The sequence below is a fragment of the Macrotis lagotis genome, chromosome 2, assembly GCF_037893015.1.
Source record: "Macrotis lagotis isolate mMagLag1 chromosome 2, bilby.v1.9.chrom.fasta, whole genome shotgun sequence".
NCBI classification, from domain to species: domain Eukaryota; kingdom Metazoa; phylum Chordata; class Mammalia; order Peramelemorphia; family Peramelidae; genus Macrotis; species Macrotis lagotis.
In genome coordinates this window covers 213,836,991-213,858,598 of record NC_133659.1, presented here as the reverse complement: position 1 = coordinate 213,858,598, position 21,608 = coordinate 213,836,991, and the positions used below count along the sequence as shown (strand labels likewise).

General features: G+C 35.4%; 1 protein-coding gene and 1 long non-coding RNA gene across 2 annotated transcripts in view; one reads left to right on the top strand and one right to left on the bottom strand.

Annotated features, from left to right (window-relative positions):
• LOC141514160 (uncharacterized) overlaps positions 1-21,608 on the top strand; it is a 130,415-nt gene that overhangs the window by 20,728 nt on the left and 88,079 nt on the right. The gene's annotated exons all lie outside the window — the stretch shown is intronic.
• LOC141514159 (ATP-binding cassette sub-family A member 10-like) overlaps positions 1-21,608 on the bottom strand; it is a 143,584-nt gene that overhangs the window by 87,346 nt on the left and 34,630 nt on the right. The window contains exons 10-12 of the mRNA XM_074224700.1: positions 6,777-6,942; positions 3,671-3,729; positions 415-525 (exon numbers count right to left, since the gene is read on the bottom strand). Coding sequence (XP_074080801.1) covers positions 415-525; positions 3,671-3,729; positions 6,777-6,942 — 336 coding nt within the window. The remainder of the gene's footprint in view (positions 1-414; positions 526-3,670; positions 3,730-6,776; positions 6,943-21,608) is intronic.

Below are 21,608 nucleotides of genomic sequence, written 5' to 3'. Positions count from 1 at the left end.
AAACAAGTTAATAGCTGGATGACAACATACTTTGTTTTACTTTGTGTTTAGCCTGTAATCAATTGAAAATGATGAATCAATTTTCAAAGCATATTAAATAACAGATTTTTAAAAGGTGAAATATTTTACAAATAATTATAATTACCACATTGATGCAAAACCATATTTATGCAAATGTTTATTTTCATCAAAAATAATACCTGCTGACTGAAGATAATTATTGTCAAGGAATTTTAAAATAAGAAACACATTTTCCCCCAATTGAAGCTTGCATAATTCAGTGCATAAAAGTGCAATAGAGAAATTTCTAAAATACATTCTGGCAAGCATCTACTTTGAGAGAATGCTATCATTAATTCCTGCATGATCTATTGATTTATCTATCATTCTGCATTTTGGAAATATTTCTCTCACCTTCCGTTGGAACAGATAATCCACTAAGAATATTTAACAGAGTTGATTTCCCAGCTCCACTGTGACCAAGTATTGCAGTGATCTGGCCTTCATAGATATCCAATAGTAAACCTGAAGTTAAAAGAGAAAAATCTACCATTTATGAGATGTTAGAACTAGACATAGAATTCTGTGGCTTCCAGGTCACTAGGCATTAGCTAAGGTAGGGAGAGGGAAATGTGGAAGAAAAAAGGAGATAAAGGAATTTGGAATATAGCAACCCATACTGACTCTATATTTCTGATATCCTCTTTTTGTTTTATTTTGTTTTTATTTTAACAATAGAACAAAGTTAGTATGCATGGACTTTACTAGCTATGTGACCCTGGGAAAACCATTATAACTCTATCTGCTTCAGTTTCCTTATCATTAAATATTTGCCTTCTATTTTAGTTGTGAGTATATAATAAAAACTTTTATTAAATAGTAATTCTTTGTCAATGTTATACTTTGTAGTCTTTTATGCTTTTAGTATATCTTCTGTGAAGAAGAAATCAATTTAGTAATCATTCAGTCATCTTCAATTCTCTGTGATCCCATGAGTCATAGCATTTCAAGCTTTTCTGTTCTCAACTATCTCTAAAAGTCTCTCCAAGTTCATATTCATTGTTTTTGTGACACCCTCTATCCACTTCATCTTCTGTCATCTCCTTTACATGCCTTCATTCTTTCCCACTGTCAGGGTCTTTTCCAATGAATCCTGTCTTCTCATTACTTAATGAGCCAAAATATTTAAGCTTCAATAGCCCCAAACTTCATCTACATTGTACACTGAATATTTTTATAGTCCCTTTTTGGTATGCCCTTAACATAAGATAAATAAAACTTTTAAGTGATATTCCTCAGGGCTTTGTTGAAAAGGAAAAAAAAGTAGAATCTAGATAAGAAAAAGATCCTTAGTCCTATCTTTGGCAGGCAGGTTCCCATAACACTGCTCCCAATGTCCATTTGAGTCTGTTGTAGGTAGTTACTAGCCCTCTTGGTCCATCCCAAATCTATTGTAACAATATACATTTATTTGGGCAAGTTACACTTGAAAGATTCCAGATATTTTCATTTTAAATTTTCAACTTATATCATTGTTATCCTCATTTCTTTTCTATTCCCCACACCAACCTTTTAATCCACATTCAATCAGTTGCCACTTTTCCATGCCCCATTCCAATTTATACAGCGGTCTCTCATCATGTCATCTCCATGTTCAAGAAGCTTACGCCTTACTCCCCAACACCTGCTTTTCGATCCAATCATGCTGATCTCCTGACTGTTTCAAAAACAACACTTCATCTCTTGGGTCCAGGCATTCTCTCTAGTGTTCATGAAACCTAGCATGCTCTCATTCTTCCATTCCAATTTACTGACCTCCCTGGTTTCCTTTGAGTCCCAGCTAAAATCTCTCTTCCCTTTCCCTAATCCTCTTAATTCCAGTGCCTCTCCCTGCTATTTATTTACTATTTATCTTGTATCTAGCTTGCTTTGTATATATTGGTCTGTATGTTTTCTCCCCCCATTAGATTAATCTCCTTGAAGGCAGAGAATGAATTCTGCCTTTTTTTAATATCTTATTTTTAGTTCAGTAATTGGCAAGTACTGATATTTAGTACTTGCCAGTAAATGTTTGTTTAGTAAATGTTTATTGAATTGAAATCTGTTACCTTTAAGATAAAATACAAACTCTTTTAGTTGGAAGTTTAAAGCCTTTCACTATTGATCTCCAAGCTATCTTTATTATTGATGTCCCTTTTGCACAATACATTTCAGTTGTTAACCCAATTTTAATTTCCAACAAACCACCTTCCATCTCCTGCCTACATACCAGTGTACAAGCTTTCAAAATAATGGGAATGCCCAGTCTTTCAGCTCTGCCTTTTGGAATCCCAAACTTTCTTCAAAGTTGACCAAAAATCGATGTGATAAATGTGATATAAGCACCCACCCCACCAGTTGTTAAGTTCATTCTCTGATAACCAAACTAATTCCTGTCTCTTTATTTTGTGTATAAGCCCTTAGGGGCAAAACAATGTTGTTTTTGTTTTTTGTACCTCTAGCTTAAATGTCCTGAATGTAGAGGTGATTCCATCAATATTTGCTGAATTGAAATGAAAGGGAATTTTACTTTTGTTTTCTTCTCATTGGCATGTGGTATAGTATAGTAGATATACCAACAGACCTGGAGTTAGAAAGCCCTGAGTTCAAATCTAATTTCAGTCATTTATTAGCTGTGTGACCCTGAACAAGTCTCTTTGCCTCTTTTTGCTTCAATTTCCTCATCCATAAAATGATTATAATAATAGTACCTATTTTGCAGGATTACTGTAAGAATCAAATAGATAACACTTATAAATCTCTTAGTATAATGATTGGTATATAATGATACATATGTATTTATGAAGTACTCTATACAAATTAGTTGTTATAATAAATTTTATATATCATATCTATATTATATATAAATTGTATCTATTAATTAAATATATAAATATGCATTTTACATAATAATGGTGATAAGCATTTATATAGCAATATAAGGCTTACAATGTACATATATTATTTCATTTGATCCTCACAACAACTCTAAGAGGTAGATGATATTATTATCCCTATTTTATAGATGGAGAAATTGAATCAGACAGAGGTTATTTACCTAATCCATGCTCACAAAGCTAATAAGTGTCTGAGGCAGTATGCATAAAAGCTATGCTCTTGCCAGAAGATATAAACCCCAAAGGAGTTGTTCAGGCATTCCTAACTCCAAGATTAATTGATTATAAACTCTAGATTAATTAGACTATAAGCTATGCCATCTAGTTGTCAGTAATAAGTTAGTAAGTGAATAAAAGTACTTTAGACAAACTATCCCACAATTCAAAAGAAAAAAGAAGACAATTGGGTGAAAGGACAGCTTTAAGATTATAGAATAATTCTATGGTTCTGTGAAGTCCCTGGAAATCTAAAAAGGTTTAGAATTTCATATCCTACTTAAGTCTCATGTTTCAGAGATAAGCATAAAAATGTTCTTTTTCTGAAAATAACAAGTTGTTATACTTCATTAAGAAGATAAAAATCTATATAATAAGTTGGAATGTGTAATAATTTGGGGGGTGCTGCACTATCACCAAGAGAAAAATTTAATCCACATTAAGGGATCAACTTTTAATATAGCACTATATATAATATATATATATATATATATATAAAATGTAATTTTGCTCTTTACCTTTCAAAGCTTCTATTTTTTCAGGTTTCCCTTTATATTCTTTTTGAATGTTTCTAATTCTGAAAGAAAAGTGAGCCATGTTTCAGAATTACATAGAATATACTAATTAAAAACTTGAATAAAGAATAATGTGATTCAGAGGTAACGAAGACATAGGTGTAATAAACAAAAGTTGTACTACTAAAATGTATTTTGAGGATTCTGCAATAAGGTTTCCAAATTCCAAAATTAGTGGCACTTCCCCTCCCCAAAGAAAAATTCAATAAAATATACACATGATACAATTTTAATTTTAATCTGTAATAAAGAATTGAAAACTGATGGGATATCCATTAATTGGGGAATGGCTGAAAAGTAACCTGACCTCAAACACTTAACAATTACCTAGCTATGTGATCTTAGACAAGTCACTTAACACCATTGTCTTGCAAAAACAAAACAAGAAAGAAGAAAAAGAAAGAGAAAGAAAGAAAGAAAGAAAGAAAGAAAGAAAGAAAGAAGAAAGAAATTAATGCTCTCAGAAAACTTACATGAACTAATATTGAATGAAATGAGCAGAACCAGGAAAACATTGTATATATTAACAGAAGAATTGTTCAATAATCGACAAGGAATGACAGATATTCTTAGGAATACAATGATCCAAAACAATTCTGAAGGACTTATGATGAAAAATTCTATCTATCTTGAGACAAAGAACTGATATAATCTGAATACAGTTTGAGGTATACTTTTTTTTTGCTTTATTTTTCTTGGGTTTTGTGTTTTTTTTTTCACAGTATGGCTAGCATGGAGATATGTTTTGCATGCTTGCACATGTATAACATCAAATTAGCTATTTTGTCAATGAGAGGGTAAAAAAAGGAAAGAGAATTTGAACTCAAATTTTTTTTTAAAAAAAATGTCAAAATTGCTTAAATATAATTTGGGGAAAATATTAAATTATAATTATTTAATTAAATTTTTTAATCTTTATCATTAACATTTTCTCCATTACTTTCTCAAGTCTAAATAAACAATAAATTGATCCCTGATTTGTAACATTTGCTGATTTCTTAGATGCAAATATTCACTGGTTCTCCTAAGCTTTTTCTAGGTAACTTCAGCATAATCATGAAAGAATGGTCTTATCCAAAGATGAAATTCTCTTCACCTCAAAGGTCCTTGACTAATTCTTTTGGAGGTGAAGGTTCATTCTTGTCCATCTAGAAATCTGCACTAGTTATAAATGAAGATAAAACCATCTGGATTCATTCAAAGAATGCTTCCCCTTTGGATTTCACTTGTTTTTATCATGGGGTAGATTATCACAACCCCATCAGCAATGCATCAATATCCCAATCCTCCCACAACCTCACCAGCATTGATCATTTCCCCTTTTTCTCGTCTTAGCCAATCTGACAGGTGTGAGGTGATACCTCATTGTGGTTTTAAATTGCATTTCTCTAATCAATAATTATTTGGAGTATTTTTTTCATATGATTATGTATAGCTTTAATTCCTTCATTTGAAAACACTCTGTTCATATCCTTTGACCATTTATCACTTGGGGAATGACTTGTAACCTTATATATTTGATGCAATTCTCTATATATTTTAGAAATGAGACCTTTATCAGAACTTCTAGTTGTGAAGATTGTTTCCTGGCTTTCTGCTTTCCTTCTAGTTTTGACTGCATTCATTGATTTTTATTAGTGAAAAACCTTTTTAATTTAATACAGTCAAAATCATTTTGCAGTTTATAATACTCTAATTCTTATTTGGTCATAAATTTATCCCCTTTCCATAGATCTGATAGAATATTTCTTGGTCTATTAATTTATCTATGGGGTCACCCTTTATGTCCAAGTCCTGTAGCCATTTTGACCTTATTTTGGTACAGGGTATGAGATGTGGGTCTATGCCTAGCTTTTACCATACTATTTTCCAACTTTGCCAACAATTTTTGTCAAATAGTTCTTATCCCAGAAGCTGTCTTTGGGTTTCTCAAATAGTAGTAGATTGCTATAGTTTCTTTTGAACCTATCCTAATCCACTGATCCATTACTCTATTTTGTAACCAGTACCAGGTACTTTTGATGACTGCCACTTATGGTATAACTTTAGATGTGGTAGAGCTAGGCACCTTCTTGTACTTTTTTTTCAAATGAGATTAGGAAATCGTCACCAGTTCCCTTGCTATTCTTGACCTTTTGTTGCACCAGGCGAATTTTGTTACTATTTTTTCTAGCTCAGTAAAGTAATTGTTTGGCAGTTTGATTGGCATGGCACTGAATAAGTAATTTAATCTGGTTAGAATTGTCATTTTTATTATATTAGCTCAACCTAACCATGAGCAATTGATATTTTCCCAATTATTTAGATCTGACTTTATTTGGGTGAGAAGTGCTTTATAATTGTGTTCATATAGTTTATGGGTTTGTCTTGGGAGGCAGATTCCCAAATATTTAATATTATCTTTAGTTATTTTAAATGGAATTTCTCTTTCTATCTCTTGTTCTTGAGCTTTGTTGTTCATATATAGAAATGCTGATGATTTATGTGGGTTAATTTTATATCCTGCTACTTTGCTGAATTTGTTAATTATTTCAAGAAGTTTTGTAGATCATTTATAAAAATACCCAAAGAAACTGTTACCAGAAACAATTTCTGGGGACTCAACTGATATAGATATGACTGCAATATGTTCTTCACCTTTATTTCTTTTACACTCCCATCTCAAAAAAGAAAAAAAGAAATACTTAGAGAAGAGAAAAGAGAAAAAAGTAACTTTAGAAAAAAAATAGAAGATTGAGTAGGAAAGAAGTGGGAGCAAAAGAAAAGGAGAACCAAAGTAAAAGAAAAATTGAATAGAAAGAAAATGGACAATATAAGTTGTGCTTGGAATTATTATACAGATGTAATAAATTTAAAAGTTGAAAAACAAACATTTTATATAATTTTTCTTTGAAATGGGGGTGGGAAAGGACCAAGTATGCTGTCAGGAAAGCAATTCAGAGGAAAAATATAGCATGGATACTTCAAGATTTCACTTTGAAGTGGCTGTAATGCACTGGTTAGCTTGTTAGCCTGGGGTATTAATTTGTATGTTTGAAAAATTGGTTACCTGATGGCTTCTTTTCCATGAAATTCTGATGATATTGGTTCAAAAGAGTCAGAGTAATACTCAGGGATGGTTTCATTCTCCAGAACCTCATGAACAGGCTTTTGGGTTTGGAACCAAAATAAAGACTTAAGGAAAAACAAGGGAGATCGTCGACGTCCATATCCATCTAATAGGGACAGAATCAAATATTGGCTGTGTCAGATCACAATAATTAAAACAATCTGTCCTAAGGTAGCATATTTTGATCTCTCACATCTCATAACATAATTTTTTTACTATTCTTTTCCATATATCCCTTAGGATAACTGGTGGTACTGTGGATCTCTAGCTGGATCTGGAGTCAAGAGTACCTGAGTTCAAACCTGATCTCAGACAGCTACTAGCTATGTGATCCTGGACAAGTCACTTAACCTTGTTTCTCTCAGTTTTCTCATCTATAAAATGAACCTGGATTCCAGGGGGGGCGGAGCCAAGATGGCAACATGAAGGGATTGAGTCTTAGGAGCTCTCTGATAAAAACTCATAAACTAAGGACTCTAACTAAACTTTCGAGAGACAGAACCCACAAAGGGACCCAGTAAGGCAGTTCTCCTACTCAAGGAAACCTGGAAAAGAGCAGAAAGGCTCTGCTCCCTGGGTCAGAGGGGTGGCCCGCCAGAAGGGTGGCCCACCAGAGCCAAAGAACTTCAGTCTCCTGGAGACAGCCCCAGGGCGCTGGGAGCCAAGGCTCACAGCAGCGGGGGAGTCTCCTGAGCTGCACCCCGGGGAGCACCGGCACAAAGTGGGGGAACAGCGGGGGACCTCTGCCAGAGCAAGCACATGGAGCCCAGCCCTCAGGGCACAGAGCCAGCAGCTTGGTCTTTGGCAGCCCAAATCCAGGAAACAGAAACAGGCAGAGCAGGTAAGCAGGAGCCCCCCAGGGCATGAGCCCATTGAGCTGAGGGAGGGGAGTGAAGAGAGACTGCAGAGTTCAGTCCTCTGCCTCTGGAACAGGACTCTGGGGCTGTGACCACATTCAGATCCTGATCCCAGTCTAGGCCCCCCCATAGAACAACAGGGCCCCCCCACCTCGGCCCCGTGGCAGAGGGGGTGCTTATGGTCATTCACAGACCAGGAAGGAGGACAGAGCCTCAACACTGAGACCCTTGTGGGAGTGTCCCAAAAGCTCAGGAAGCACCCCCAAAAAACAGGCTTAGGCTGGGAAAATGAACAAGCAAAGAAATAAGAGGAAGACCATTGAGGAATATTTTGCAAATGAGCCCAAGAATGATCAAAATACTCAGTCTGAAGATGAGGAAGCACAAACTCCTGCATCTAAAGACTCCAAGAAAAACAGAAATTGGGCTCAGGCTATGATAGAGCTCAAAAAAGACTTTGAAAATCAAATGAGGGAGTTAGAAGGAAAACTGGGAAAAGAAAGGAGAGAGATGCAGGAAAAACATGAAAATGAAGTCAGCAGCTTAGTCAAGGAAATCCAAAAAAATGCTGAAGATAATAGCATGCTAAAAACCAGCTTAGGTCAAATGGATAAAACAGTTCGAAAAGTTATTGAGGAGAAGAATGCTTTAAAAAGCAAAATTGGCCAGATGGAAAAAGAGATAAGAAAACTCTCTGAGGAGAATAAATCCTTCAGACAAAGAATAGAATTCAGGGAGATTGATGAATTTACCAGAAATCAGGAATCAATACTTCAAAACAAAAAAATTAAAAATTAGAAGAAAATGTGAAATATCTCATTGAAAAAACAACTGATATGGAAAACAGACTTAGGAAAGATAATTTGAAAATTATTGGAATACCTGAAAGTCATGATCAGGAAAGGAGCCTTGACATCATTTTCAAAGAATTACTACAGGAAAATTGCCCTGATATTCTAGAAGCAGAGGGCAAAATAGAAATGGAGAGAATCCACCAATCCTCCCCCTACGAAAGAGATCCCAAAAAACCAACCCCTAGGAATATTATAGCCAAGTTCCGGAACTCCCAAGTCAAAGAGAAAATATTACAAGCAGCCAGAAGGACACAGTTCAAATATCGTGGAGCTGCAGTCAGGATCACACAGGACTTAGCAGCAGCTACATTGGAAGCTCCTAGGGCTTGGAATACAATATACCAGAAGGCAAAAGAGCTTAGAATGCAGCCAAGAATGAATTACCCAGCAAGGCTGAATGTCCTCTTCCAGGGAAAAAGATGGACTTTCAATGAACCAGGGGAATTTCAAAGGTTCCTTTTGGAATGGCCAGAGCTGAACAGAAGGTTTGATCTTCAGATACAGGACTCAGGTGAAGCATGGAGATTGGAGGAGAGGGGGGAAATATGAGGGACTTAATGAGGATGAACTGCATTATAGAAAAATGATACTGATAATATTCATATGAACCATCTCAGTTAATAGAGCAGGTAGAGGAAGCTTTGATAGTTGAAGCACAGGAGAAAGCTGAATTCGAAGATAAAATATGGTGTAAAAATGGAGTCAATAGGAAAAAAAGGGAAATGGAATGGGAGAAAGAAAAAGGAGAGGGGGAATAGTCCAAGCTATTTCACATAATGAGATTTTTTTTTATTACAATGAGCTATTGCAATGATATGGAAGTGGGGAGGCAAGGGGGAATGAGGGAACCTTTGCTCTCATCAGAGATGGCTAGGAGAGGAAACAGCAAATATACTCAATGGGGTATAGACAACTGGAGTAAGAAGGAGGGGAGGAGCAGGGGGAAGGGGTGGGGATGTGAATAAGGGAGGAGAGGATGGACCATGGGGGGACAGTGGTCAGATATAACACATTTTCTTTTTTTACTTCTTGCAAGGGGCTGGGATTGGATGGCCTGCCCAGGACCATAGGGCCAGGTGGATTCTGGGCCTAAGGGGTGGTATGGGGACTCAGGGCTTCTTGGCCCCAGGACCAGGGATCTGTCTGCTGCACCACTCAGCTACCCTACAACAGAGTCAGAGTGAAAGGAGAGAGAAAAATATAGTACATGGTAGTGGAGAAATAAGAAAGGAGGGAGTTGCTATCAGCAATGGCAATGTTGGAAAAATATGGAAGTAATTTTTGTGATGGACTTATCATAAAGAATGTGATCCACTCACGACAGAGTTGATGGTGTTGGAACAAAGACTGAAGCACATTTTTTCTTATTATTATTTGGGGGAGGGTGCAGGGCAAGTGGGGCTGGGTGGCCTGCCTGGAGCCACATAGCAGAATGATCTTTGGGTGTCTGAGGCTGGATTCAGACCCAGGTGCTCCTGGCTCAAGGGCCAATGCTCTGTCTGCCACCCAGCCACCACTACTATTATTACTGTTTTATTTTATTTTGGGTCGTTTTTTTTCTTTCTTCTTTTTGGTTTTTGCAGGGCAGTGGGGATCGAGTGTCTTGCATGTCACATGGCTGGGGGATTATTGGGTTTACGAGGCTGGATATGGACTTGGGTGCTTGTGGCTCCAGGGCTGGTGCTTCATTCTTTGTGCCACCTGGCCATACCTACAATTATTACTATAATTTTTTTTAATTTTAATTTTTTTCTCTCCCCTTTACTTTTTTGCCCAAACAAGTCTATCTATATTCATGGGGGGAGGGGTATTTTGTTTACTTGTAAACAAGTATATTTTATTAATGTAAAAAAAAATTTGTACAAAATGAGAATAAAAAAACATTAAATAAAAAAATAAAAAAATAAAAATAAAATGAACCAGAAAAAGAAATGGCAAAATTACTCCAGTATTGCCAATAACATCCCAAATGGGATCACGAATCAGATATAACTGAAACAACTGGTTTTAAGTGTCCTTGAACAAATTAATTCCCAAACAGAGGGGAAGAAGGAAGAGGAAATCAGATAAATATTAAATATGATGGGTATGCTGATAAGTAGCAATGCATATTTCCTTAATATGCTTATCAAAGTCGAATTGAAGTGATCCAAGAAGAGCATATTTTAAGCATTAAGAATTTCTTCCACTTAAGATTTTCACTCTTAAGAAAGTTGTAAAAGTTGAATTTAGATCACATTTACAAGAAGAAAAGAAAAAAAGGGGGGTAATTATAAAATATATATATATTTAAAATAAGCCAGAAAACATAGAGAAGATGTAAAAAACAAAAGGTTCAAAGTGTTAAGCTTGAGAGAATTTTTTGCCTTTAAAATTAATATTGAAAATATAAGCATGATCGATGGGTGATAAGAATTCCTTTTGAAAGGAAGAGAATCATAAAATCAGAATTTTTAAAGCTAAATGCAATTTTAAAATTTATTTATTTTGAATTTTACAATATTTCCCCAATCTCACTTCCTTCCCCTCACCCCCCACCCACAGAAGACAATCTGTTAGTCTTTACACTGTTTCCATGGTAAACATTGAGCTGAATTGAATGTGATGAGAGAGAAATCATATTCTTAAGCAGTATAAGAGATAGCAAAATTACATAATAAGATAATGCTTTAAATGCAGTTTCAAAGATAACTTAATATGATTTCTTTACTGAGGAAACTGAGGCTGAAAATGAAAAGGATTTGACCAAAGAAAATAAAGGAAACAGGAAAAAAGGGAATATCTGAGGGATCTGGAACTTGTCAGAAAATAAGGTTGAAATTCCTCAAGAAATTTCTGTCACCAATGTTCCTGTTTACATATGGGCCCTGCCAATAGGATGCCCCGTTCTGTTGATGGATATTTTTAGGCTCTAGAGAAGGCAGCTTCTAACAAATTTCAAAGTCCCTTAATGTAAGGATCTGAGGGCAAAAATCTTAAAGGATGAGAAAGTGTAATGCTTATTGCCTTCAATCAATGGAAAGAATAAACATATCACTGAGGCGATTGATCCACTGAAGTATAGTGAGTTAATCAAGGGAATTTCTTTGATGAATTCAGCTTAATCAGTTTAGAGGGCAATGATCTTTTGTAACATTTGATTAACATCTCTCCAGGCTTAGATGGGATGTGCTTCTGGCACTTTGTTAAGAAGACAAAACTAGAGTTGCCTGACAGCCTTTTACTTTGGCTTAATCTATTAATATTCACCAAGGATTCTTAAATTGCTTTCCCTTTCTACTCTTTTCTAATAGAGTGCTTCAGATAAAGGGGAAAGGCCTCATCCCATTCTCAACATCACCACCAGGATTAATGAACAGCTTGAGATAGAATCACATAGAAGTTTCTTTTGCTTATCTGAACCTAAGAGGAGAGTTCCTGGACATGTTTTTGCTTTTCTTCTTCCTCCTTCCTATCATTCCCACTGTTATTTCAAGTAGAAACCAAAGACTTAAAAATGAATTCTTGGGGGTGGCTAGGTGGATCAGTGAATAGAGCAATGTGGATAGAAAAACAAACAAACAAACAAAAAAGAATGAATTCTTGCAACCTAAGAAATGAGTGCAGTTGTAGAAGGGGTTGAATTTCCTAGAAGAATACATATATATTAATACCCATGTGACCCTAGAGAGAAATTAAAGGGAAATTTCATTCCTAAACCCCTTCTTTTAATTAGAGGATGAGAATTTCATGAACACAATTCTAGAATCCAGTTTTCTAACTAGGAAAGGGAACTTTCTTTTTTTTTTGGATACTTATTTTATTATTTTTATTTTTTGTTTTTTTGCAAGGCAATGGGGTTAAGTCACTTGCCCAAGATCAAACAGAAAGGTAATTATCAAACATTTGAGGCTGAATTTGAACTCAAGTCCTCCTGACTCCAGGGCCAGGCTCCATCCACTAAGCCAAGCCACCTAATTACCCCCTGAAAGGGAACTTTCTTAAGCAGTACCAGTCTTGACATTTGAAAGTTTATTTATCCAGATAAGGGAAATTTTCTGAGTAGTTTAAGAGGATCTCTAATGAGCCCTCTGCAGCAGAAGGGACAATAAGACACTAAAGACATTATATTGGGGAGCAAAGGTGAATTATTCAGATAGTGCAGTTCAAATGAAAAAGAAATTACCTGTACAGAAATATAATAGAGTATTTTCCTTTCAAATAGAGATCTCTTTTACAGGAAGGTCAAACCAAGGACAGAACTGATTATAAAATTCTAAATGACAGGATGGAATTTTGACTTGGGGAAATAATTTTGGATCTTGGAAGAGAGAGGAATTCATCAAAATATCAGTGTGTTTCCCAATTAGCAATCTCATACTTATGTGCCTTCTGTAGGGAGCTTTAACCATAAGTTGTGCTTAGTTTGGAATATAATAGAAGACTGAGTTGAGTGTTTATAGCTATTGAGAATCATTTGCTTTTTATATGTATTTACTCCATGAATCCCATAAATCTCTACATTTTTTGTGAGGTAGATGTAATAAAGTCAATCTTATAGTCTACACTACAGAAAGGCTAAACACAAGCCATATCTGGAGATTTCCCAAAGTGAAGACTGAGTAGGAAACATAATAAGTCATAGAGACATACTAATCTTTTAGACAATGGCTTCTTCACCTTTTCTGTGTGTCATGGACTCCTTTGGCAGTTTGATGAAGCCTATGACTCCCTTCCCAGAATAAAGTTTTGAAATAAATAAAACAAAATACATAGAATGACAAAAGAAATTAATTTATAATTAAAATAGTTATCAAATTTTTTTAAAAAATAAGTTTGTAAAATTCAGGCGAAGAACCCCTGTTTTAAGGTCAACTCCCCAAGATTGAACTAATTTCATATATGCCAGAGTATTTGGTTATTGGAGTAAACTGTTATTAAATTGCTATTCCTATGGACCAACTTTAGAAGATAGCTCTGATACATTTGTTTATGAAGGATGGAGAGCTAAGCATATATAATAAATGCAAAATTATTCTAGATTTTTATTAGTTTCGGGCTTCAGTGGTAAATAAAGAAAAGGGAATAATTTTGATCAAACCATGTACCTACAAAGTTAGAGGCATATAGAGAATAGAACAGTAGACTTGAGTGGATAGAGCTGACATTACAATAATCAGCAAGATTCATCTTCATAATTTCAAATCTACTAGCTTCAGGTACTTCCCAGCTGTGTGACCCTGGGCAAATCATTTAACCTTATTTCCCTCAGTGCTTCATCTCTACAAAGAACTGGAGTAAAAATGTCATACAACTACAGTACCTTTCCCAGGAAAATCCTAAATGGGGTCACAAAGAATTGTATGCAACAGTATACTTGAATGAGGAAAAATTGTATTGCAAAGTCTTGATTTCATTATTACCTGAATCAGGTTGTTTAAAGGATCTAAGCCGCAGTTTCATTACTTATTCAATGATGTAAAAATTTTTGCTCTACCTGCCTTGTTGTTAGGATCAATGTGATAATATGTATGAAAATGCTGTGTAAATTTACTTATCTTTAGTTTTTTTTGCAAGGCAAAAGGGGTTAAGTGGCTTGCCCAAGGCCACACAGCTAGGTAATTAAGTTGTCTGAGGTGACATTTGAACTCAGGTCCTCCTGACTCCAGGGCCAGTGCTCTATCCACTATGCCACCTAGGTGCCCCAGATTTACTTCTCTTACATAACTTCTACAGCTCTTATTTTTAGAAGTACAATTTTCTTTATAACTTTTTTTTGCAAGACAGTGGGGTTAAGTGACTTGCCCAAGGTCACATAGCTAGGTAATTATTATGTGTCTGAGACCGGATTTGAACTCAGATCATTCTGACTCCGAGACCTGTGCTCTATCCACTATGCCACCTAGCTGCCCCCTAGAAGTACATTTAACCTTGAAAATTTTTTGATCTATTAGTAGAATATTGTAGAACTTGGAGAGATTTGAACCAATCCCTTTGATTTACAGATTAGAAAACTATGGCTCCAAAAGGTAAAGCAACTTTTCTGGCAGAGCCAGAACTAGTGTGGAGGTGGTCTAACTATTGATAATACCTTCCCCTCAAAAGTGACCTTGGACTCAATATCTATATGTCTTGTATAGTTTTCTTTTCCACAACATGACTTTCATTGTGATTTCATTATCATTGGTCAGCATAAGAAATTAGATGGGAATTGGGGGGGGGGGGGGTTGTGGAGCCACAAACAACATTAGAAAGTCAGAAGTTGACAAGAAGTCTATGACCAAATACCCCAAATATTATGTTAAGGTATCATAAATACCCCATAAAATAAGAGAAAAAAAATTAGACGACTTCTCTGGAACAAAGGGAGGACAAAGAAATTTTACTTAAATTTTCCAAATTGTGGCAGCAAAGCACCCCTCCCACAAAGTGGAAAGGATAATTGTACTTATGTTTATATGCATAAATTGAATCCCTTAACAGATTTTAAGTTCTTTGAGGGCAGGAACTATTTTGTTCTCCCTTTTACCCAGACAATGCCTGCTATATAGGGCCACTTAACGAATGATTATTGATTAATTGATTGATGAATTATTTGATACTTCAGTTGATCTGTGATGTGTTCACAAAAGACATGACAGTCAAATATAAATTCTAATATGTTCAACTATTCTGAACATTTTGTTAGTATAGTCATGTTAATATAGAATGTTTATTTTCTAAAGCCAATTCAAACTAAGTAGAGAAACATTTTAGCCATGGCAATGCATTATCATCATCATCATCATTATTATTATTGATGATAATAAATGTGTGAAATAATAAATGTGTTATAACCAGTGTGGAATGACGGAAAAAAGGTAAGGCTTAGAAGTCCAAGAACTTCTTTGACACTAGATATAAAGTTATAACAGACAAGTTATTTAGCCTCTCAATGAGGCAAGTCAGTCTACATTGGTGGAAGAAGTCTTGTCCAGATCTACAGTGGAGCTCAGGGAAAGGAAGCCTTGCCTTTTATTCCTGGTTCTCTCCCCCTGCTCTACTGTACTCTAAAATCTAGAAAATGATGGGGAAATGTAGGCTAATAGTAGATTGTAAAGGATCTTGAATGTTAGAAAAAGAAAATGATAAACAATGGAAAACTATTAAAAGCTTTTGAATGAAACAATAGTGGCCCAAATAATCAGAGCTTTGTAATTAGCAAATTACACAAATAATCATCAATGGGAAGCAAGCACTGGGGAGTGGAAAGATGAGAGAATGGAAAATTATTTAGAAGATATTGCAGTAGTTCAGGTGATGAATTATGAGGAGCTGAATTTGCAACAGAAGTGGAAAAGAGAAAACTAGGAGAGAGATATTAACTGAATTATGACTCACAGATGTTATCAAGTATTTATATTTGGGAAGTGAAGGAGCAGGAAGAATCAAAAGTGACTCTAAGATCTTCATCACAGACAACTAGATGAATGGTGGTACCGTGAACAGAAAAAACATTGAGAGGAGGAATTTTTAAAGTTAAAAAAAAGGCTTGAGATTTAGACATGTTGGGTCTAAGAAACAAGCAGAGAATCTAAATGGAAGATTCCAGTAATAATAATAATAATAGCAATAATAACTAGAATTTGTTTACAAAGCACTTTACAAATATTATCTTATTTTTCCTTCACAGGAATTTGAGGGGGTAGATATAATTGTCTTCATTTTACAGATGAGAAAACTAAGAGAAATAGAGGTTAAATGACTTGAACAGGGTCACACAACTATAGGACTAGGTTTGAAATAAATTCTTCTCAACTCCAGATTTAGTACTCTAGCCATGGTACCACTTAACTACTTTGGCATAATTCATTTTTTAATAAACAAAAAGTTAAACTATATGACTAAATTTCAGAAAACCCTCTCTTTTATTGATTTAGGAGAATGTTTCTTTGCTTTAAAATATGGCTAATTTCACTATGAAAGCACATCACCTCCAGGAGACTTGTTTATAGAGGCATTTATTTTATTAGACAACTATAAATGAATCCCATATACTCTCTAATGTAAAAAAAAATTCCATGATTAAGTTGTTAAGTTGTTTTTTTTAGTTACTTGGTTAAAAATAAATAAATATATATATACATATATATATGTATATATATAATATGCTAGGTATTCTGCATAATATGATCCATTTTTCAATGTAGAAAATGCTGATTTTCTATTTTATTTCTATATTTTTATGTATTTACTACCTTTGTCAGTCATTTGATCTCCCTGAGCTTCAGTGTCCTGATCTATAAAATGAAGGTTTAATCCTTTAAAGTAGTCTATCAATACAAAAAAATTCCAAGGTTGAAAGACTTCTTTTTTTAAAAATTTATTTATTTAGGGCAATGGGGTTAAGTGATAGCTAGGCAACTATTAAGTGTCTGAGGTCACATTTGAACCCAGGTCCTCCTGACTCCAGGGCTGGTGCTTTATCCACTGTGCAACTAACTGCCCCTGGTTAAAAGACTTCTAAAGATATATTTCTAAAAAGAAGGCACTGCAGGGGCTATTTATGAAGATGCACAGGGTAGAAATTCTGAAAAAATGGTGGAATGGAAATTAAGATTGGAGCTTTTAAAAAAACATTTATAAAATGCATTTTGCCTTTTGTAGTGGTATTTAGCTCGCTATTTACTAATTTTTAGGTGTATTGAATTGTAAGAAAGCATGAAGTAAGTAGGTTTGAAGAAAATTTTAGAAAAATTAAACTTTAGAAAGATACATGGGGACAGGTAGGTATATCAGGGGATAAAGTGCTAGGTCTAGAGTCAGGAACATCTGAGCTCAAATCCAGTCTCAGATACCTTATAGTCAGTCATATGACCTGGGCAAGTCACTTAATCCCACTTGTCTCTTAAAAATTTTTTAAAGAAAGATGCAGGCCACAATGGTGGAGAGAAGACTGGCACAGTGCTAAGTACTCTTGGTTTCCCCTCAAAAAATAACCCAAAATAAACCTCTTAACAGAAATTCAAGCACCAAAACCCAGAAAAAGAAGCTAGGAAAAGAATACCTACCAACAAGGTCTGTCTCAGGGGACTGGGGGGTGAACCAGGAACAGAGAGGAAAGGACAGGTGCAGGGACAGCAGTGGGGTGAAAAACAGAGGACACCTTAGCCAAAGAGGCTTTGGTGAATGGAGGGTTCAAGGACCAACTAAAGCCGCAGAATTTTTGGCTGGGGGAGAGGAGGTCTGGGGAGTCTCAGTCAATGGGAAGATGAGTTCCAGCACAGAGAGTTGCACAGTATGCCTGGAAATAGACCAGCTGGACCCAGGACCTGAGCTCCATACTTTTAGCCAAACCCTCTTCCCAGAATGTTCCATAACCAACACCCCCCCACACCCCGACCCTGTCAGGCTCAGGTGAGCAACAGAGTTCACTCAGCTGAAAGAGAGATTAACTACCACCCCCAGGGCCCAGCCCATTGTTCAAAGTCAACTCAGACCCTGCTGCCCCTCCTCACTTTCTCCAGGATTAGGGAGAGGGCTTTAAACACTCCAGAAAAAGCAACTGGCACCTCCAGCCATCTTGGAGCTATTAAGTCAAGTGAACAAAGCCTCTAGGGTTTTCAAAAGCAAACATCTGAGAGGCAGCCCCTTCCCCCAACATAAGATCCTAGGAAAATGAAGAAAGGTCAGTGAAAGGGGAAAGTCATGGAGAAATACTTAGAAGAATCAGATTGAAACACAAAAGGATCTAGCATTTCTGAGGAGAATATGAATTGGTCTCCAACCCAGAAAGACTTCTTTGAAGAAATCAGGAAGGAGTTTAAAAATCAATTGGAAAAATTGGGAAAAGAAACTCAAGAGAAAATTAATACATGACAAGAGAAAAATTAACATCTTGCAACAAGAAAACAAACCCTTGGAAAATAGAATTGGAGAAATACAAAATGAGAATAATTTTCTCAGATCCTCAATTGGGCAAATGCAAAAAAGAAAATAATTCTCTCAAAACTAAACTTGTGCAAATGGAAAACTCCTTCAAAAATAGAATTGACCAATTGGAAAAGGAGTTGCAAAGGGTAAATGAAGAAAATTCTTCTCTAAAAAAAAAAGAATGGAATCTGTGGAAACTAATGATTTCATGAGACAACAAGATTCTGTTAAACAAAACAAAAAGATTGAAAAAAATAGAAGAAAATGTAAAATACTTCATTGGCAAAACCACTGACCTCAAGAATAGATCAAGAAGGGGCAACCTGAGAATTATAGGTCTTCCTGAAAACATTGAAGAGAAAAAAGCCTGGACTTAATATTACAGGTTTTAGCGATGGAAAACTATCCTGATATCATGGAACAAGAGGGCAAAATAGCTATTGAAAGAATACATTGAGGGACAGCTAGGTGGTGCAGTGGATAGAGCACCAGCCCTAGAGTCAGGAGTACCTCAGTTCAAATATGGCTTCAGACACTTAATAATTACCTAGCTGTGTAGTCTTGGGCAAGCCACTTAACCCCATTTGCCTTGCAAAAGAAAAGAGAGAAAGAATACATTGATCCTCTCCAGAAAGAGATCCTAAAATGAAAACACCAAGGAATGTTGTGGCCAAATTCCAGAATTATCAGATAAAAGAGAAAAATCCTGTAAGCAGCCAGAAAAGAAACAATTTAAATACTAAGGAGCCACAGTAAGAATTACAGAGGATCTGGCTGCATCAACATTAAGGGATCAAAGGGGATGGAATGAGATATTGTGAAGAACAAGGGAGCTTGGAATGAAGCCAAGAATCCACTATCCAGAAAAGTTGAGCCTTCTCTTCCAGGGGGAAAAAAGTGGACATTTAACAAAATAGGAGACTTCCAACATTTCCTGATGAAAATACCAGAGCTAAATAGAAAATTTGGACCTTAAACAGGAGGCTCAAGAGACACATGAAAAGTTTAAAAAAAAAAAGGAGGGGGTAATGAAAAAAAAATTGCTACCCAGTAAGATGAAACTGGCTATATCCCCATTTGGGAAAAAGATCTTCATAAATCTTGAGAATTGTAACTCTATTAGAGAGAATATACTTAGCCAGAAGTGACGGATACTTATCGATTTTCTGTGACTCAGAATGGTTTAAAAACAATACCTCCTTAAAAAAGGGGACAACAAGGAGACAGGAGGGTGGAGGAGATTGAATGGGGTAAATCTCATTACATTAAGAGGTAAAAAAGACCTATTGCAATGGGGGGGGGGGGCAGAAGAAGGGAGGAGGGGAGAACTACCTGAATATTCCTCTCATCAACTTGGCTTAAAGTTAACTTACACACACTCAGTTAAGTTAAGTTAAGAAAGTTATCTTACCTTTCAAGTATTAAAAGTGGAAAAGGGGAGGGGGACAGGGAGGGAGAGTAAAAGGGGAATTAACAGAAGGAAGTGAAGGAAGAAGGGGAAAAAAGGGAAAGGGGAAAGAAAGGGGAGGGGGTTTAATATAGGTGGGCAAACACACAGAAGGTGGCAGTATTAAGAAACAAAATACTGGGGAATATGGATAAAATGAAAAAAGGGGGGAATACATAGGGAAGACAGAATGGAGGGCAATAAAGAGTCAGTTATTATAACTTTGTGAATGGGATGAACTTTCCCTTAAAATGTAAGCAAATAGCAGAGTAGATTAAAAACCATAATTTTGCAACATGCTGCTTACAAGAAACCATTTGAAACAGAGAGATACATATAGCGCAAATGTAAAAGGTTGGAGAAAAATATATTTTGCTTCAACTGAAGTGAAAAAAGCAGGTGTAGCAATCCTTTTCTCAGACAAAGCAACTGCAAAATAGTGTTAAAAGAGATAAGAAAGGAAACTATATCTTTCTAAAAGATACGATATAAAATAAAGTAATTTCAATATTAAATATATATGTACCCAATGCTATAGTATTCAAATTCTTCCTTTTTTTTTTTTTTGCAAGGCAATGAGGTTAAATGGCTTGCCCAAGGCCACACAGCTAGGTAATTATTAAGTGTCTGAGGCCGGATTTGAACAGAGGTACTCCTGACTCCAGGGCTGGTGCTTTATCTATTGCGCCACCTAGCTGCCCAGAGTATTCAAATTCTTAGAGGCGAAGTTGAAAGATCTACAGAAAGCAAAACTCTACTAGTGGGAGACCTCAACTTCCTGCTCTCAGATTTAGATAAATAAATGATAAAAAAAATTAAATAAGCAAGAAGGAAGTTAAGGAGGTAAATAAATTGTTAGAAAACCTAGATACGATAAACTTATGGAGGAAATTGAATGGGGATGGAAAAGAATGTACTTTTTTTTCTGCAATACATGGCACTTACACAAAAATTGACCATGTACTAGGGCATAAAAACCTAATAATAAATTGCAGAAAGGCAGAAATAATGAATACATCTCATTGAATACATCTCATCTCAATGAATACATCAGATCATAATGCAATAAAAATCATATGCAATATTGGGCCAGGGACCCAAAACTAACTGGAAACTGAATAATTTCATTTTAAAGAATGAGGATCAAATAGAAAATTGTAGAAAGAATTAATAATTTCATCCTAGATAATGACAATAATGAAACAACATACCAAAAGATATGGGATTCATTCAAGGTGGCTGTCAGGGGATATATTATATCTTTAAATGCTTACATGAATAAATTAGAGAAAGAGGAAATCAATGAACTAAATATGCAACTAAAAAATTAGAGAAAGAGCAAATTCAAAATTCTCAATTAAATTCCAAATTAGAAATTCTAAAAATTAAAGGAGAAATTGATAAAATCAAAAACAAAAAACTATTAAACTAATAAATAAAACCAAGAGTTGGTGTTACAAAAAATCCAATAATATTGACAAACCTCTGGCCAATTTTAAATCAAAAAAAGAAAGAAGAAAACCAAATTGCTTGTATCATAAATGAAAAAGATGAACTCACCACCAATGAGGAGGATATTAAAGTAATAATTCAGGAATTATTTTGCCCAACTCTATGCCAATAAATTAGATAATCTAAGTGAAATGGATGAATGTTTACAAAAATATAAGTTGTCCAGGTTAAATGAAGAGGAGATTAAATACCTAAACAACTCTATCTCAGA